A 17,586-nucleotide genomic window follows, 5' to 3' on the forward strand; every position below is an offset into this window, starting at 1 on the left:
AAGGAGGGGCGGGCGGGACGGGAGGGACGGGAAGGGACCTAGTCTAGGGAGGGTCCGGATGACTGGTGGAGAGACAGGGTCTGGCCCCCCGGATATCCCCCCGGATATGTGTCGGTGAGTAAGTGACTGAACTGAACTGAGCGTGTGACTGATGAGAGGAAGTGTGTTGGCTGTGAGTGAGTAATGGAGTCCTCAGAGACGGGATGTTCATGACTCGGGATGTCTTCTCGGACTTAGACACATACACAAACACACCACGCGTTAGTCACGAGTCCGTGCCGCCAGACTTCTTCCGCCGCTGCCCATTGCGGACGTGTCCATCTGTCATGTTGGGCGGTGATGGGTTTTGGCTGGCGGCTCCTTTCTCACGACAAGGACACGGTCTTGTCCATCACCTGGAGTGTGTAGTCTGGGGTATAGAAGACAGAACCACCAGCCTCGTAGATACATCATGACGGGAATCGTCAAACAGGGCCAGGGGAAGAGTTCGGCATAGAGTTCGTGATATCGTGACAAGCTGCTGCCAAAATAACGTCACGTCAACCGCTGGCATGGGAAATATAGGATCTGTGATCGATATGGTTCCCGCATCGCTCACTTACATGTCTAAAAGACCGCCGAATGATTTTCCATGGCTGGATTATTTACTCCCCTCGCCGACCCGAGGCGGTTTGATGTTTGCTTTCTGGGCTGTGTCTTGTTGCTCGAGCGGTTGACAACCTTGCGGTCGAGTCATGGCGTTGGCAGACTTCTCGTGTTGTCATGGTAGTTGACACCACACAAACGAACACCAGAAAAGGTGAAGGTAGTCCCGAATTAAGGCTCTTGCCAGTTTCTCCTCTTCCATCCCCTATGAACATGACGGCCCCAACCCCTTAACCCCACCGCGAACTCAAAGCCTGATACAACCTCGCATCCACCGGCAGCACACTCCCGTGCCTCAAATTCCTCGGCCAGCTCGCCATGCTGCTCTGGCTCCAGCCCGAATTACTCGCCGGGTTGTCACTCACATACGGCCTGTACCCGTCCGCGCCGTAGTGATCCAACAGCAAATGCACCCTCCCCGGGACGGTATTGTCCCAGTACGCGGCCGGCCCTTCGACGCCGCTCTGGATGATGGCGCCCTCCCCGCCGGGGCGCGTCCACGTGCCAAAGAGCCCGTTGTACGAGACTTCGGCAAAGACGGTTTTGCGCGTCTCGTCCTTCATGAAGCGCAAAAACGCGGTCGAGTTGTTGACGTCGCCGTTGAGCGGGAGGTACGTCAGGTCGATGATGTTGGTGGGGTTCTTGTCGATGAGGGTTTGCGGTGCGGAGAAGGTGCGGAAGTCCTTGGTGTAGGCGTAGCGGATACGGATGTTGGAGGGGGGGCCCGTGTGCCATGGGTCGGAGGGGGGATACTGATGAAAAGGACAGTGTCAGGATGGTTGGGGATGTTAGGGGGGAACGGAAGGGGAGGGGAGGCTTACGAATTTGGATGCCCAGTGGACGAGGTATTCACCTGTATGTGGTTGTTATAGTTGGTTCAGCCCCGAGAAGGTCGGCTTGGACATTTACTTACCTCTCGCAGGATCCCAAATAGCTTCGGGAGCCCAGACCATGCCGGCCGAGGCATCCTCTACCACCACCAGGCGCTCATTCCCCCAGTTGACGAGGTCGGTGCTCTCCCAGACGAAGATACCCCTAGATCCCGTCCGCTGAGCCGCATCCCAGTTTGTCTGCCTTGGGGTCAGAATCCCGACGGCAGGCCACGCATTCTTCGGTCCTCACCCACCTTGCCAATGTGAAGATCTGTCCCGATGATATACCACTTCTTGCCGGCCTCGGCTCCACCACCCGGGACGATGGTTGGGTCCCGGACTCCGCCGGTCCCTTTCGTCGGCCTGATGATGGGCTGGCCGCGGTTTAGCGCGCGGAAAGAGAGCGGGTTGTTGCCGTTGCTGAGGTAGAAGTAGACGTAGGGATCGGCTCCCAGGAAGAACACGCCAAGGTACCCTGCCAGGTGTGGGTCGGCACGCTTTGCCACGCCCGGAATGTCGATGGCCAGGCCGGAGGTCAGGCCGGCCCAGAGGAGGACGAAGCCGGCGACGGCAACAAACCGTTCAAGCCGAGTCCACAACATGGTCGTAGGATGAGGGCCTCGGTCAATCTCAGGTGAGCGGGCCGACGCAGACCCAGAGACACGGTGAAGGAGTGACGGCAGGGAGAAATAAAACGAATGACGGGGCCGTCTTATACACGCCCCTCCCTTTCATATATTACACTACTCCATCATCACCTCTTCCACACTCCGTGTCCCAGCCGGCAGTATAGCACGGCTTCTCCACGATCGCGTCTCCGCGGTTGGGTGGTATTTAGGCTCAACGAGCCCGGGGCGGTCCGTCCGGGGTAAATAAATCACGGCATATTATTCGAGCGCATGGGCTATATTGGGGAGAATCTCCGAATGCGTTGCACTACCAACGACCACATGAGCCAACGGCCGGGCACGGCACGGCCCTTCTGCAATATCCCCCGGGTCTGGTGAAGTCACGGATTTGTGGAGAATCTTGTGCCCATGGTGTTGGTGGACGGAGTATACTCACTCTGTCGCAGCCAAGCCCGCACCACCGGATTGGAATTATCGGCAATTAAGTAAATGCCGTGCAGATCCGGGGAAGACGTCGGGGGTCTGTGGAGCAACAACCGACAACAAAGTCTGTGAAACACAGGGAATCCCAAAAGCTCAGGCCCACCTCGGCAATCCTCTACCATCTAACAAAAGAGTTCCTCCTCCAAAATTGAGTGGTGATCAGTCGTCGACATGAGGCCGATCTCTCCACTAGGTCTGCCTCTGGCGGCCTGCAAGACCGTCATAAAAGCTTGGGCGCGTGCCTCGAGGGCAAATTCTGATGTTGTGGAAACCTGGGATCCCATGAGGCCTTCTGGGTCGATTTCGATGTCAAAGCATTCACCAACATCACTCGACTCCGAGAAGAGAAGCGGAGAACTGTGGTCCGTTGGCGCAAAGACCGTTTCGGCGAGTTCTGGCTGATCCAACTCTAAACTGAGATGTGGAGAGCCGTGTTTCTCGACCTGTGCGGCAGGAACCTGAAGCCTCATTGTCTCGTTGTTCTCCTCAGAATCGGATTTGATAGTGATAACAACCTGGCTGTCACGATCGGATTGGCTCGGGAGGCGGAGTTGCAGGGAACGGGCATCATCGCTGGCGGTCGATACAGTTACCTGGCTGTCAAGTTGGCTGTTCCGATCGTTCCCGCGATTCTCAAGCTGAGCTGCCATGAATAGATCGTGCCGGAATTCTGGGCTGGAGCAATGCTTGCTGAAGAGATGCTCAATCGTGATTCCTGGAAGTAATAATCAGACTATGTCAGGCCAGAGGATATATAACGCCATACCTTCTCGCAGCCATTGGTGAATATTGAAAGTACAAGGCCAGACATCTCGTGGTTTGAACACACTCAGAAAGTGGCAGAGTTCTGGATATGATGAATGGCGAGAGTATGGAAAGGTTATGACAGTTGGGGGGCCTTGTCCAGTTGTGGTGGTTGGGAGAGGATGGTATTTAGGTTGAAACCTCTTGGCGATGGATTTCAGGCCGGCATTAAGATCAAGGTCGGTTGAAGCGCTGTCACCGGTACCGGGCAGGTCAAGGCCGAGTGGGACTTTGCGGCCGCTGGTCATGGTTTGGAGAATAAACTCGCTCACTTTCTGAAGCAGATCTTGGGGTACATCGTCCATGCGGGAGAATCTGGCAAATTTTAGCAAGTGTCCTGAATGAGAGGAACATGGCACCTACTCTTGAATGAGAATGGAGACATCGTCAAGGGACAGATAATCCAGTTCTGGTATCCTGTTCAAATCCTCCCCGCCGCCTCCAGCTCCAGCTTCGCCCACCTCTTCGCCATTGGGCAGACGTGTGATGATGGGACGAATCCACACGACGGGCGAGTTCTTGATCTTGTCGCAGTAGACACCCTTCTCGCAACTGTGAAGGCGTACATTCTCATCTCGAGTCAAACAGCCGGGTTGGTATGCGTTTCCGCATGTGAAACCGACAAGACCAGGAGCTTCGGGGATAAGATAGGACGGCGGGGTGGGTTTGTCGGGGTTTATCGCAGCGAGTGACCGGAAGATGAGCATTTTGTACTCGTCGACGTGGATCTGGTAAGGTTAGCAAAATGGGAAAGGGTGCAGTATTGGTGGATTCGGTTGACATGCCTTGGACCCAAGCGCCTTGGAGAGGGCGAGCCAGACGTCTTCGTACCTGAGTTGAAGTGAGCGGCAAGCCTCATGGCGACTAGGAGCTTCTGGTTTCTTACCCGTATGTCCAGGCTTGGAAATGGAAGATTGTGTCTGGAGGGTAGCGTGAGACCTTCTCCAGAAGCTCGGCAATTCCCTCGGCTTTCGTAGGAAAGGGAATGTCCTCAAGAAAGGTGGTATCAAGGTAAATGGCATCGAGGGTCTTGAGTCCCATGGCGTACTCGAGCAGGGAAGGGGACCTTGAGATGGAGTTCACCCACCAAGGCTCGCTCCTGATGTCGCCGGTGTACAGGACGGCCTTGCCATGTCCCTCAAACACTGGGAGTGTACTCCATGTAAGCAAATACCCCTTAGGTACGGTGGTGAAAAGACCTACGGAACATTACCGCCCCGGGACAATGGTTGGCATCGATCAAGGTAACCTGGAGGTGATTTCCTGGCTCCAGCTCCAGGACCGTGGGTGTGTTCAGGGGGATGGGTTTCTATTGGAGATGAGCTTGGGATCAGTTAGGAGGAGAGATCGAGGGCAAGCATACGAGAAGATTCTTGAGATGGCGAAATCTCTGGAGTCGCGTCTCAAGGATTCCTGCGGCGTAGTTGACTCGGCTGTCATACTTCTCGAGGCGGAGGAGTAGAGCCCTTGTGGCAGCAGAGCAGTAAACACTGTGGATGTGTTAAACGGACTGGCTAGTTTGACAAGACGAAGGCCGCCAATCAAGACATACAATGGCGAGCGGAGAGACTCTAGACCGGCGAGATGGTCGCTGTGGATGTGACTCAGGAAGCATGCCAGGGGCAGGCGCTGGTCTGGATGGTTCCGGAAGAAGTCGACTGGTCATTGTGTTAGCTGGGGTAGCTGGAGGAGATGAAGAAGGCTGCATACCCCGGATGTCGGGAAATTCGGCCACAAGGCCGTTGAAGGTCGACATAGCGGAGATGTGTGAGCTTGGTGTATCTCACTCAGGTTGGCGATCCCACTCTGCCACACAATGTCGCGTTGAGTGCTTGAAGATCCAAGACTGAAACTCAAAGACATTAGAATTCGAGTCGGGATCAAGACCAAGACAGAGGTAGAGGTGCCTCTGTCCAATGGCAGGCCCGAGGTCCCAGGCAGCAACGCGCATTCTGTCATTTTCATTTAAGGAAAGAACTTGAGCCTATGATCCTGCTTGTCATCCCTCCGCAACTTCCCTGTCAAACTCTTCAATTCTGACTTTAGATGACATCTGATGTCGGGACTCTTTCCAGCGCCAGGTGATGATGTCTGCCGGCTGTGACACCGAGTGTTGGTTTCTGTTTTTAGCAAAGGTTGTCTGAGTCAGGCCCACCGATGCATGGCTCTGCCATTAAGCTTCTTTTTGTCAACCAAGATCTTGACAACCAAAACCAAACAGCTTCCCTTTGTTTCTGGACTGACGAAATTGCTGATATGGGATAGGTATATCAATGGAAGAAGCTAACTTCACAACATCATCCAAAGTTAGAACGGATGCCCGGTTCGTCAATCTGCGTGGAACTTCCAGAAGACGCCAAGCCGATCGACATCGCCAAGACCCGGCGACCGTTGCACCCAGGGCCGCCGCATGCCCCACCCATTGTGTCACCTAGGGGCCGCCCTGCATGCTCGATGCGCACCGTCGACGCCTTTGTTTCAGAACCCGGCGTCTCAGCTTTTGACCTGCTGCCCCTGCCAATCGACCCTATCCAGACGCCGTGTCGACGGACTGGAAGCATGGACATGATGGAAGAAACATCTCTGTTTCCGCGACCTCGGCCGAGCTGAGCGCATGTTGTGCTACCAACCAACACGATCTCCCTCCCACCCTCTCTCCCTACATCATTCCGCCTCGTCTTAATCCAACTCCCGTCACGGCGTCCCGAGCCCTCCAGCCATCATGGTCGTGGCCGCCGTCTTCGGCTCCCACCTGCTCGATCTGTTGACCCCCAGCCGCCTCATAGTTGTCGCCGTCCTCTTCACTCTCGCCTCCTTTATCGTCGACTTCACATGGAAACCCCGCTACTCCAAGTCCCTGCCGCGCGTCGGCTGCGGAGTTGACTTTGTTGGGACGCTGAAGAATTGGGCTCTCTTCGTGACGCGCTACGACGCCTGGTTTTCTGAAGGTTACGAAAAGGTGTGCAGACACCTCCTTGTCCGCTATGTATATTCCAGAACCCATATTGACAACTCGGGCAGTACTCCAAGCATGGCCGCTCCTTCGTTGTCCCGGCCGCACCGGCCCGGCCTCAGGAGATTGTGGTCCCGCGATCCCAGATCCCCTGGATGCTCGAGCTCCCCGACCGTGTGCTGTCCACCAAGGAAGCACACCGCGATGCCTTGCATAACGACTACCAATTCTTTGGCGTCGACGATCAGTTCCCCATCCAGACCATTCACAAGCATCTCGCACGCAACATCATTGGCCTCATCCCCGGTGTCCAAGAGGAGATCCAGGCTGCCATCGACGACGTCTTTGGCAAGGACACCGAGTGGAAGACCATGAACCTGTGGGAGGCCTGGCTAGGAATCGTGCCGCGCGTTACGAACCGCATCATCGTCGGCGCGCCTCTCTGCCGGAACAAAGAATTCCTCGCCTGCCAAGTCGCCTTCGCAGACGACGTGGTGCGCAACAGCATCCTGCTCGACCTGTTCCCGCGCGTCTTCAAACCCCTCGTCGCCCCGCCTCTTGTCGCCGTCACCAACTGGTTGCACTGGCGCAAGGGCTACCTCCTCGCCAAACCCCTCCTGGAATCCCGCCTCGAAGCCTTCGCACGCAAGGAAGCCGGCGACCCGGCCTACCTGGACTGGCAACCTCCCGAGGACATGGTAACCTGGCTGATCCGCCAGGCGCTCGCCGAGGGGCTCCACCACGAGCTCACGCCGGAAATGCTCTCTAAGCGCATCCTCCCCGTCGAGTTCGCCGCCATCCACACCACCGTCATGACCGGCTTCAACCTCACCGTCGACCTCCTCCACGCCGACCCGTCCCTCGACGTCCTCGGCGCTATCCGCGAGGAAACGTCCCGCGTCCTGGCCGAAGAAGACTGCCCGGGGGCGTGGTCCAAGCAAGGCCTCGCCCGCCTGCACCGCACCGACTCCGCCATCAAGGAGAGCATGCGTCTCAGCACGTTCGCCCGGGGGCTGACCCATCGCAAGGTCGTCGCGCCGGAGGGAGTGACCAACACGACCGAGGGGTGGCATGCCCCCTACGGCGCGTCGCTGACGATCGATATGCACGGAATACACCACGATCCGGATATCTATCCGGACCCGGACCGGTACGATCCCTGGCGGTTTTCGAGGCAGAGGGAGGCGATTGAGGCGCAAGCGCGCGAGGCCGCGGCGAGGGGGGAGGAGGTGGACCTGGATGAACTGATGCGCGCCGCAAGGTTGGGCATGGTCACGACCAGCCCGGATTACTTGCCTTTTAGCCATGGGAGGCATGCATGGTAAGCATATTCCCGAGAGCCGTCATGGTTTTGACTAGACAGGGAGTTGACAAGCTCAATCACAGTCCCGGACGGTTCTTCGTCGCCCACGAGTTGAAATTAATCCTGGCATATCTCGTGCAAAATTACGAGTTCAAGCCGCTTGTAGAGCGGCCCAAGTTTGTGTGGTTCGGTTCTAACATGATGCCCCCGGTGAAGACGACGATCGAGGTGAGGCGGCGGAAGGGCACGGTATAGATTGGTCTGGCTTCAGCGCGGGCGTTGACGCTTGGGTGTTTGGAAGCATTGGTTCGGATGTATTTATGGGTTTTGGTAAATATTGGGCTTTTTGTATATATGAGGATATGGGAAGGGGATCTGTATGTATTTTTGGTTGAACAAAGTCAAGGCATTGTCCATATCTGAGTTATATCACACCATCTCCCAGTAGTCCCTGGACTGGTTCAAAGATATGGACCCCCAGTCTCTCCAGCAAGACAGGAGGGAGGAATGGTGGAATACATGGATCCAGTCAAAGGGCCTACGCTAAAGAAAGAATACAGACGGACTATGTTCGTTGACTTAAAACTTACATGAGTAGAAGCAGCCAATTTGATCTGGTCTGGTGGTGGTTAGGGTGAGAGCAAGCTCCAGGGTTAGGGTGTCCCAGGCGCGGCCATCAGTAATTGCCCCACAGTCGCCTTGGACTTCAACACCACCGCTCAACCAACATCATCCAACATTAACACCCATCATCAACCTCCAACCACGAAGCCGCTCGAACGTCAACCACCAACACCACCGCAACCACCCATGCCACCACAACGCCCATTTCAATAACAACACCCCCGCCGGCCTCCCTCAACCCAACCGCCAAAATGCAAGGCTTCAACATGGGGCGGTACCATCCGCCCGACGACGACTCGTCCCACCACCGCCTCAAGCGCCGCGCCCTCTCCTCCTCCTCCACCACTCCTCCAACGATCCGCTTCGAAATGCCCTTCGCCCTCTGGTGCGCGCATTGTCCCAAACCGACCCTCATCCCGCAAGGGGTGCGCTTCAACGCCGCCAAGCGCCGCGTCGGCGCCTACCACTCCACGCCGATCTGGTCCTTTGTGCTCAAGCACGCCGACTGCGGCGGGGAGATTGAGATGCGCACGGACCCGGCGAACGCGGATTTCGTGGTCGTCCGCGGAGCGCGGCGGCGGGACTACGGGGATTTGGAAAAAGATGCTTTAGTCGCGAGCGCGGTGGCGCCGACGATGGGGCTGGCGCTGACGCCGCGCCAGAGAGAGGAGGAGCGGGAGACGGCGTTTGGGCGGCTGGAAAAAACGATCGCGGATAGGGAACGGCTGGTCACCGCGGCGCAGAGGATCGAGGAGCTGCGCGAGGAGGGCCAGCGGAAGTGGGAGGACCCGTATACCCAGAACCAGCGGCTGCGGAAGGCGTTTCGAGCCGGCAGGCACGCAAGGGAGAGGGAGGAGAAAAGGACGGAGGAGCTGAGAGCGAGGTTGGGAGGGATCGGGATTGAGTTGCTGCCGGAGACGGAGGAAGATGTTAGGCGGGCGAGGTTGGTGGATTTTGGTTCCTCGGGTGTCGCCAACCCTGATAACGGCGACGAGGGTGCTGAGGATTTGGGATCTGAGGCGCTAATCAAGCCGCTGTTTCCCTCGTCAACCGCAACTACCCCCAACAAATCCGCGACGCCAACATCAACAACCAAACCAACAAGGAAACTCAAATCCGAACTCAAAGCCCTCCGCACCCGCGAATCCCTCGCCGTCTCGATCGCAACCAACACCCGCGCCGCGAGGGATCCTTTCCTCGACTTCGGCAACAGCAGCAGCAGCAGCAGCAACAAGCCCGGCGCGCCTCTCCTGCCCGGGCTGAAGAGGAAGCGGGTAGTGGTATCAGAAAACGACAAGCCGCCGGATCCTCATCCCGCTGCTCCCCCTCCTCCTTCTTCTACAACATCCTCGTCAGCAGCAGCGGAGTCGGCATCGACGGCTTCTGGACAGGAACGTAGCAATAGCAGCTGCGGCAGCAGTAGCAGCAGCACACCCCAACCACCCAAGAGCGCGGCCGGCACGACGCCCTTGGTGGATTACGCCTCCGATTCGGAGTGAGAGGGCCTTTAGTTATGGAGACAGGATCGATCAGATGTCAGTCATGAAATGAAAGTATAATAATATGCCGGTTGGGCATGGGATTTGGGTTGGGTCAGGGCATGGCCATGTATACTATCTGCGGGCGATGGGCATAGAACAACCTCGGGATGATACCCTGGGACGGACGGACGGGACGGAGTTGCGGATGGGGGATGGGTGTTTTTGGTTACTACCTTTGAGTAAGGTATGCATCTCAAGGAACAAGCTAATACACCATTTTGTCGCTCATGTTTGACAATGACATACATGTTCATTGCATCTACCCACCTACCTTCCAGACCTGAGGTACCTGGGGTGTAATGCCCTGGACAGCAGATGGACGGCTGCACAAGGACCGGAAGTTTGGAGAGGTGAGAGGTGATCCTCTTCTATGCCACTATCTGAGTCACTCTCTTAGTATCTGGTCCAGAAGTCTGCCTGCTGTGAAGCATCAAACCTCCTCCATCATCCATTCACCATACCCCCAATCCCCTCATCTCCCCCCCCTCGTGGGAGGTTGTTGACTTCCAATACACTCCTCTTCAACCACACCCTGCACCTGCAAGCAACAAAGAGGGGAGAGTGACCATGCAAGAAGACAAAACCAAACCAAAACACAAAAACCAACCAAACTCCAAAAACAAAGACCTAACTGGCTGAGCGAAGTGACAAAATCAACGAGAGAGAGAGAGGGAGAAAGAAAGAGAAGAAGACCAAGACAAACACAACCTAATATGCCACCCCGCCTACCCCTCCTCCAAACCCTTCCTACCCTCTCTTTCTCCCACCCACGCAAACAATCAATCCATATACGCCGAGCCACCCCGGAAGAAAAGAAAAGCACAGAAAAAAACCTTGGTGAAGAAAACAAATCCATCCATGCAACCAGCCAACCCGCCCGCCAAACCTTGCGCCAATGCCTTTGCCAGTCCTGTGTTGCTTTCCCTTCCCTTCTCCCTACTCTTGGTTCCATCTCACTCTACACCATCCACTCACTCATACATCATCCATCTGCCCCGCGGCCTGGGCATCCTCGTCGTCGTCCTCCTCAAAGCTGCCCACCGACGACAGCTCGTCGTCCTCCTCGCTTTCGGCGCCGGCTTCGTCGGCCGCTCCTTTGGACGCGTACCTTTGGACGTAGTCTGTGGTGAGGGGAACATGTCAATGCGTGCCGTTCAACTGCGTTGTAACCATTTTTCTTTTATGAGTTCTCTTACCCTTCACCTTGGCCTCGTAGTTCTTGGGATCCCTCAGCAGCAGGGCGGCGGCCTCGCCGTTGAGCGGGTCGGACGGGTTCGGATAGCGCAGGAGCTGCGGGAGGAACACCTCGAAGATGTTGATCATGTCGTACATGGGCGACCAGGTCTGGTTGATGACATCGAGGCAGACGGAGCCGGAGCTTTTTTTTGTTTCAGGTTGTGTTAGTCTTTGCGCTCCCCCAGAAAGTCGAGGGAGAGGTGGGTAGGGAGAACTGGAGGGATGGGGGGGTTGGTGGACAACGTACAGCTCGTCAATGTTGGGGTGGAAAATCCGGTTCACGAAGCCGATGCTGGGCGACTTGTACGGGTACTGGTCGGGCAGCTCGACGTGGACTTTCCAGACGCCACCTTCGAAGGGAGCTATTGTTGGAGATTTGTCAGCAAACTTGTACATGGCAACTGAATCCCCTAATTCTGACTCCTGGCTTTCGTCGCGCAGGGGGCCGGGCATCAGCTAACCGGGCATGGAACGGGGAAGGACGTACTCTCCGCGGGCCCCTTAAACCGCACAAAGAACTCCTGCCTATATCACAGAAGAAGCGGCTCGCATCAGTCGAGTTCATCATACGGACAGGAAGGGTCGAGCGAGGTTCGGGAGTGTCGATCTTGTTTTCCGACATCCGATATCGCGGACCGCAAGTGGCGGCGGGGTAGTAAAATGAAGCTTACACTATTACGCATCCAGCAATGTCAGCAACGCTCCCTCTCTACCAACGAGACAAGCAGCAAACGGGCGCAGCGCAGGCAAACATACTGTTATCATTGACCAGTGTCACCTCATAGTCGCTCATGAGCCTGCAGACATCATCGCCTGTGTCAGCGTCACGGAAGATGAATAGAACAGAGGCCGGCCGGGGTTCATCGGGGTTGCTGGGCGGGCGCGGAGTAACAACTGTGGTATGCTAGAAGGGAAGGTGAAACGCACATCTTCATGACCTAGAGAAGGAAAATCATCAGTCAGTTACGAAGCTCTGGGACAGGTGGCCTGCCTGGAGAGGGCAGGCCGAACGGGCTATACGCTACATACATCTGTCTCGATCCGGCGGCGCGGGGACGACATGTTGGCTTGGGCGGCTTGATCGAGTCACACGAAACGGTCTACTTTTTCTTGTTGACGAAATGGAAGAGCGTATGCTGTAGCTTGGGAGAGCAGTAGTAGTAGCTGTTGCTGCTGGTGGTGTTGCGTTGAGGTTGGCAAAGAGTGGGAAATGGTGTGGTGTGGTGTGGTGTGGTGTGGTGCAGTTGGCCAGGTTCAAGTTGGTTGTCGGTTTGAGGTGGCTGCGTTGCGAAGAACGGATAACAATAAAGGATGGCGCTGGAACCTCCCAGGCCGTCTTGAAGCGATAGAGGCGGTAACGATAACGTTCAGTCCCACTGAAAGCCCAGGTTGGGGTACCGTAGCGTCCGCTAAAAGGGGTGGCAATGGGGAGGCGGCGGGCAAGCAGCTCAAACAAGGTGAGGGCGTAAAAAGGCGGGGAACACTTCCATGTCTTCGGGGATAGACGGCAATGGGGTCACTTAAAGCGCGGGCCAGATGAGGGGCTGGTCAGTTGACTCAGAGCTCCATTTCCAGAACTGGAAACCATTGTGCCTGGTTCACACAGTGCCTATTGGTAAACCATGGAAGCAATGAGTTGCTTGATGCCCGTCATCGGGAAACATTTGGGCCTGAATCTGCAATGGACGAGTCACGAACAGCTGGCACGAGAGGACTGGTGATCCCCTTGCAGCGGGGGTGGGTTTGGGCAAATCACTACTACACCAAAACGTGTATGCAGACGGGCCGGACCTTGAACTTTGTGAAGACTGGTACGGTTGACCGAGTTCCATGTTTGTGGTGAAAAGCTGGAGCCCAATGCAAGGAACACTCGACCCAAAAGACTGACTGTCCGGCGAATTGGAGACGGAGAGGTGAGTTGTCAGTTTCACGAGACCTGTCAGGATTCCCATTGTTTCCGGAGAACTCGGTCAAGCAGGTTCACAGTGTTCAGCCAAGCGGCCGCTTGAGCTTCTAGTGACCGTTAAATATCCTTCGGCATTAGAAAAATAAGTACTCATTGAACCAGTCAGCGAGTTCAAAGAAAGCACAACTGGGCAATACCTAGGTAGAGGTTTGCTGCCCGAGTTGAGAGTCCGGTGAAAGCCGGCATGCATTATGTTTGCACAAAGAGGGTTCGAGATTCGGCTGGTTCAGGTGGATGGAACGGTTTGGCGGGGACGTGTGACGCAATCCCGCAGCAAGGATCTGCCGGTCTGGTTGGGGTTGGGGTTGGGGTTGGGGCACCTCTTTGTCCAGCTCAAGGAACGGCAAGCTTGGCTTGAACTGAGATTCTGTTCCAATGTCAACTTTCTGGTCAGTGGTATTTCAAATCTATATTACCCTCCCATGACATAGTAAACTGCCTACTCGACATGCAACTTGGTTATCCCCAACATCTCTAATTTCCCTCGACGTGCTGTTGCCAAGCGAGACTTGAACCCCGCTTCGACCTTGGAAAGGCGTTCCTCCTGGAAGATTCTTTGACTGCCATGGATTGTCACGTTCGTCTTCGCTTCTTGAATAAAACGGAAGTCCAGCATAATTCCTTCATCAGCGGCTCATGACCGTCATCTTCAGAGGACCCGTTTTGGTTCAGGTCACTTTTTACGAGTTATAATAACTGTCCAACCTCCAAGTGTTGGGCTCAAGACCATGACTTAGATAAGCGGCATCTTCTGACGAAGTAGGTGAAGTGACACGTGCTACCATCCCGAACCTTGATGAATGCCCACCCACACCCTCCACAGCTCAGGAACATTGGATTGGCATCCATGGAGTGGATGATTCAGCTAAGTATAGTAGTGTACAGAGTACGTAGCTCCCTCCATCCACGGCAACCTTCATGTCATCAGGAAAACCAACGGCATCACCGCCCCATCCACCATTCCAAACCATCCCCTCTGCCTCGGCTTCCCCCGCGCTTCCAGCCCGAAAGACCCAATCACAATCCACCGGCTCCGCGTGGGTCCCCCTGAACACCCCCCGATCAGCCGAAGCGTCAGGTCCACTCCGCACCGCCTTGTCCGCCGCAGCCGTGTCCAGTGCCGCCAGACGGAGCGGGGCGGGCGAAAATGGGTAAAAACTCCAAGCCGTTCATGGGGAAATACTCAATTGTACGCAGCAAAAACCATCATGACCTGGTGAATAAGAGGACTCGCGAAACGCCGCCACCCCCGGGACCAGGATTGAACCTGCTTTCTGTTTTCTAGTTTCTTTTGCTCTTTCACTTTTGGGAGTTGATTTTTGCAATTTGCAAACTTGTATCGCCATCCCTGACGGCCCCATCATTCTGCCAGCATTTTTTCATCCTGGGAATAATTATTACCCCTGTCACGTCATTCCTGCAGCACACAGACACCTACACACAGCCAGACCAATGTCTTGTCTTCCCGCTGCTGCCGCTGCGAGGTCGCTGTCAAGGGGCAGCAGCACCAGCACTCGCCTCGCCGCCGCCCGGTGCACGGCCACAGCACCAGCCACACACCACCTCTCATCAACATCACCATCATCATTCTCACCTACATCCTCAACATCACCACGGGTACCACCCCGCCACCATGCTACCCTCTACCAAACCCGGTGGAGCTCGCACTCCCCCATGGGCACGCCGCCCGCCAACCCGCGCAAGCAGGTGACGCTGCCCATGCTGCGCGACATGTACCTGCGCGGGGATCCCATCACCATGATCACGGCGCACGACTTTCCAAGCGCGCACGTGGCCGACGCGGCGGGCATGGACGTGATCCTGGTGGGCGACAGCCTGGCCATGGTTGCGCTGGGCATGGAGGACACGAGCGAGGTGGTAGTGGAGGAGATGCTGCTGCACTGCCGATCCGTGGCGAGGGCGACCAAGGCGGCGTTTACAGTATGTTTCCCTCTCTCTCTTTCTCTTCTCTCCAGTTGTGTATGTGTGTGCGTTGGTTTCATGTTGACTAACAGTACCAACCAGATCGGCGACCTCCCCATGGGCTCCTACGAAATGTCGCCCTCCCAAGCCCTCTCCACCGCCATCCGCTTTGTCAAGGAGGGGCGTATGAAGGGCGTCAAGCTGGAAGGCGGCAAAGAGATGGCGCCGACCATCCAAAAGATCACCGAAGCCGGCATCCCCGTGCTCGGCCACGTCGGCCTGACCCCGCAGCGCCAAAACAGCCTGGGCGGGTTCCGCGTGCAGGGCAAGACCGTCTCGTCGGCGCTGCGCATCCTCGAAGACGCGCTGGCGGTGCAGGCCGCGGGCTGCTTCGCCGTCGTCCTCGAGGCCGTGCCCCCCGAGGTCGCCGCCATCATCACGCGCAAGCTGTCTATCCCCACCATCGGCATCGGCGCCGGCAATGGCTGCTCGGGCCAGGTCCTGGTGCAGGTTGACATGACCGGCAACTTCCCGCCGGGACGCACCATTCCCAAGTTTGTCAAGAAGTATGGCGACGTCTGGGGCGAGAGCTTCCGCGCCATCGAGGCGTACAGGGACGAGGTCAAGAGCAGGCAGTATCCGGCCAAGGAGCATACGTACTCGATGCCGGCGAAGGAGTTGGAGGGGTTTATTGAGGCGGTGAAGAATTTGTAATGTGTGGTTTAGAGGTTGCTTGGATATGATCGGGCTTCCATGAGTGGTGGTTGGATGGTTCAGGGTTGGGTGTTGTAAGACTTGGGGCTTGTCGGCGTCGGCGGCGTTTGACAGCATTTTTTAGCGGATACCATCATCTCCTGTCGGTAGGGTGACTTAGTAGAGCATTGTTTGTGGGGGCGGTTGGCTCTTGTGAGATTCTTTCGCCGTTGTGGTACTTAGTATCATAGAGAAGGATAGCCATAGAATCCATCAGAGTTTATCCAAATGCGGGCGTCATCGAGTAAGCGACGATGAGGTGGTCGTTGGAATCCTTGAAGCACTGCAGAAGAATATGTCAGTCCCACAGGCTCCCCCCAGAACCCAAACGAAACAACCTACCCTCCACAAGTTCCCCACCACCTCATCCAGCGCCGGCGCGAACGTGCTGTTCACATACAGAAACACGCTCTCGTGGTCGGCGGCGCGCAGCGTCTTGCGGAGGTAGGCCACGACCGTCTCGAAGCGGTGGTTGCTCGACACGCGCACCAGCTCGCGGCGGACCGCCGGCGCCGAGCCGACGGGCTTGAACCGCACCACGATCTTGTGGTCGGGCGGGAACAGCGAGCTGGTCGCAGCGGCGAGGGCGGCGGTGGCGTCCCGCGGGAGCTGCTGGAGGACTGTCGACGCGGTCATGGTCAGGGGTAAGTCCGGGGAGTTGCGGCCCGAGAGTTCGGGGGAGGCGGGTGGAGATGCGGACGGGTCGGTGGTGGTGGCGGAATTAGTGGCCTTGACCCCTGTTGTTGGAGGGGCCGATGGGGGTGATGGTGATGACATTTTGCTGGTGGTGAAGAGGAAGATGAGGGGAAGGTTGAGTTTTGATGTGAATGGAGCTTTGTCGCGAGACGGCTGGCTACTTCATGTAGTTGTAGTTGTGTATTACTTAGCAGCTGGTGGTACAGCCGTCAATGAAACAGCCTTTGATGAAGTTTGCTGCGGGTGCGTCTGTCGTGTCATCCTCTTCCACCTCGTGTCCTGAGTCCTGACTGAGATTCTTCAGGTTCGGTGCCGAAAGTTTGGACGAAGCTCAAGGCAGGCCCCGCCATGACGTCTCAGGGGATCCACTTCCGTCTGCCCGCTGCAGATCGTCCAAGCTGTTCAGGGTTAGGGCTCATGCGGCTGAAAGGGGAGCACGAGGGAGCCCCGGATTGACGCTTCGCTTGACACCATTCATGTGGGATGCGAGCCACTCAATCTCCGTTCCTTGCCCAAATTCTGCAAAGGAATGCCGCTGCTTGATGATCCAATGCATGTGTTAATCCCAGTTGGTGATGACATCAGGCTCTGCCCGTCAGTGCTGTCAGTCCAGCGCTGCACGCGCCGGCAGGGAATCGCAAACCCGACATCTTGGGAGTCCGGGATGCAATCTGAGATTCCCACGCGGCAGCTCATCCGCGTCCGGTTTAGCCTGGATGCGAGGCGCGGAAAATCAAGAAATCCCGGGTGGACCCTGCCAGGTCGAGGCCTCGGCTGGTGGTGGGAGAAGCCACCCACCAGCCACAGACAGTGGGCCCAAACGGGCAACAAGTGGGATAGCACCAGCCACTTCCGTCTTGGCGCTCGGAGCTAGCGCCTCTGGCAGCGTTTCCTCTTGGAAAAAGTGGCATGATTTTGCGGGCAAATGGGCCCAAAATCAAAAGCAACTGCGTCAGAGCGACAGGGCCGCGACAGGCGCTGTGCAAGCTGCTGGCTGGCGACGAAATAACTATCGACTGAGATTTCCCATGGGCCTCCTGCCGGCTCCCGATGTCTCCTTCTGAGCCAGAGTCACGCCATGGGGCTGCAACATCGGGATTTGGGGGGTTCCCTCGAGTCGAGGATGTGAATGTGAATGCGAACGAGTTCGAGGTTGGG

The 17,586-nt window shown here is 56.5% G+C and overlaps 9 protein-coding genes across 9 annotated transcripts; 3 read left to right on the forward strand and 6 right to left on the reverse strand.

Moving 5' to 3' along the window:
- Positions 1 to 875: 875 nt before the first annotated feature.
- VTJ04DRAFT_6597 (uncharacterized protein) lies at positions 876 to 2,119 on the reverse strand (the record flags this gene model as incomplete). Its single annotated transcript, XM_069364833.1, has 4 exons — positions 876 to 1,397; positions 1,467 to 1,498; positions 1,559 to 1,715; positions 1,772 to 2,119. 4 exons carry the CDS (start codon positions 2,117 to 2,119, stop codon positions 876 to 878), a joined length of 1,059 nt encoding a protein of 352 aa, XP_069218621.1.
- Positions 2,120 to 2,751: 632 nt separating this feature from the next.
- On the reverse strand, positions 2,752 to 5,189 carry VTJ04DRAFT_6598 (uncharacterized protein; the record flags this gene model as incomplete). The annotated part of the gene is made up of 9 exons (XM_069364834.1): positions 2,752 to 3,344; positions 3,396 to 3,748; positions 3,797 to 4,161; positions 4,219 to 4,264; positions 4,320 to 4,578; positions 4,637 to 4,742; positions 4,797 to 4,923; positions 4,986 to 5,091; positions 5,144 to 5,189. The coding sequence occupies 9 exons, from the start codon at positions 5,187 to 5,189 to the stop codon at positions 2,752 to 2,754; spliced, it is 2,001 nt and encodes a 666-aa protein (XP_069218622.1).
- Positions 5,190 to 6,155: 966 nt separating this feature from the next.
- On the forward strand, positions 6,156 to 7,944 carry VTJ04DRAFT_6599 (uncharacterized protein; the record flags this gene model as incomplete). Its single annotated transcript, XM_069364835.1, has 3 exons — positions 6,156 to 6,392; positions 6,455 to 7,707; positions 7,773 to 7,944. 3 exons carry the CDS (start codon positions 6,156 to 6,158, stop codon positions 7,942 to 7,944), a joined length of 1,662 nt encoding a protein of 553 aa, XP_069218623.1.
- Positions 7,945 to 8,564: 620 nt separating this feature from the next.
- VTJ04DRAFT_6600 (uncharacterized protein) lies at positions 8,565 to 9,812 on the forward strand (the record flags this gene model as incomplete). The annotated part of the gene is made up of 1 exon (XM_069364838.1): positions 8,565 to 9,812. The coding sequence occupies one exon, from the start codon at positions 8,565 to 8,567 to the stop codon at positions 9,810 to 9,812; it is 1,248 nt and encodes a 415-aa protein (XP_069218624.1).
- Positions 9,813 to 10,326: 514 nt separating this feature from the next.
- VTJ04DRAFT_6601 (uncharacterized protein) lies at positions 10,327 to 10,806 on the reverse strand (the record flags this gene model as incomplete). The annotated part of the gene is made up of 1 exon (XM_069364839.1): positions 10,327 to 10,806. One exon carries the CDS (start codon positions 10,804 to 10,806, stop codon positions 10,327 to 10,329), a length of 480 nt encoding a protein of 159 aa, XP_069218625.1.
- Positions 10,807 to 10,829: 23 nt separating this feature from the next.
- On the reverse strand, positions 10,830 to 12,152 carry VTJ04DRAFT_6602 (uncharacterized protein; the record flags this gene model as incomplete). Its single annotated transcript, XM_069364840.1, has 6 exons — positions 10,830 to 10,975; positions 11,051 to 11,232; positions 11,338 to 11,452; positions 11,847 to 11,962; positions 12,018 to 12,028; positions 12,120 to 12,152. 6 exons carry the CDS (start codon positions 12,150 to 12,152, stop codon positions 10,830 to 10,832), a joined length of 603 nt encoding a protein of 200 aa, XP_069218626.1.
- A 38-nt stretch (positions 12,153 to 12,190) lies between these two features.
- On the reverse strand, positions 12,191 to 13,042 carry VTJ04DRAFT_6603 (uncharacterized protein; the record flags this gene model as incomplete). Its single annotated transcript, XM_069364841.1, has 2 exons — positions 12,191 to 12,426; positions 12,979 to 13,042. 2 exons carry the CDS (start codon positions 13,040 to 13,042, stop codon positions 12,191 to 12,193), a joined length of 300 nt encoding a protein of 99 aa, XP_069218627.1.
- A 1,466-nt stretch (positions 13,043 to 14,508) lies between these two features.
- VTJ04DRAFT_6604 (uncharacterized protein) lies at positions 14,509 to 15,693 on the forward strand (the record flags this gene model as incomplete). Its single annotated transcript, XM_069364842.1, has 2 exons — positions 14,509 to 14,997; positions 15,082 to 15,693. The coding sequence occupies 2 exons, from the start codon at positions 14,509 to 14,511 to the stop codon at positions 15,691 to 15,693; spliced, it is 1,101 nt and encodes a 366-aa protein (XP_069218628.1).
- A 259-nt stretch (positions 15,694 to 15,952) lies between these two features.
- Positions 15,953 to 16,509, reverse strand: VTJ04DRAFT_6605 (uncharacterized protein; the record flags this gene model as incomplete). Its single annotated transcript, XM_069364843.1, has 2 exons — positions 15,953 to 16,015; positions 16,075 to 16,509. The coding sequence occupies 2 exons, from the start codon at positions 16,507 to 16,509 to the stop codon at positions 15,953 to 15,955; spliced, it is 498 nt and encodes a 165-aa protein (XP_069218629.1).
- Positions 16,510 to 17,586: the final 1,077 nt, after the last annotated feature.

This window comes from Mycothermus thermophilus (assembly GCF_041956435.1).
Source record: "Mycothermus thermophilus strain CBS 625.91 unplaced genomic scaffold VTJ04scaffold_4, whole genome shotgun sequence".
In the NCBI taxonomy this organism is placed as follows: Eukaryota; Fungi; Ascomycota; class Sordariomycetes; order Sordariales; family Chaetomiaceae; genus Mycothermus; species Mycothermus thermophilus.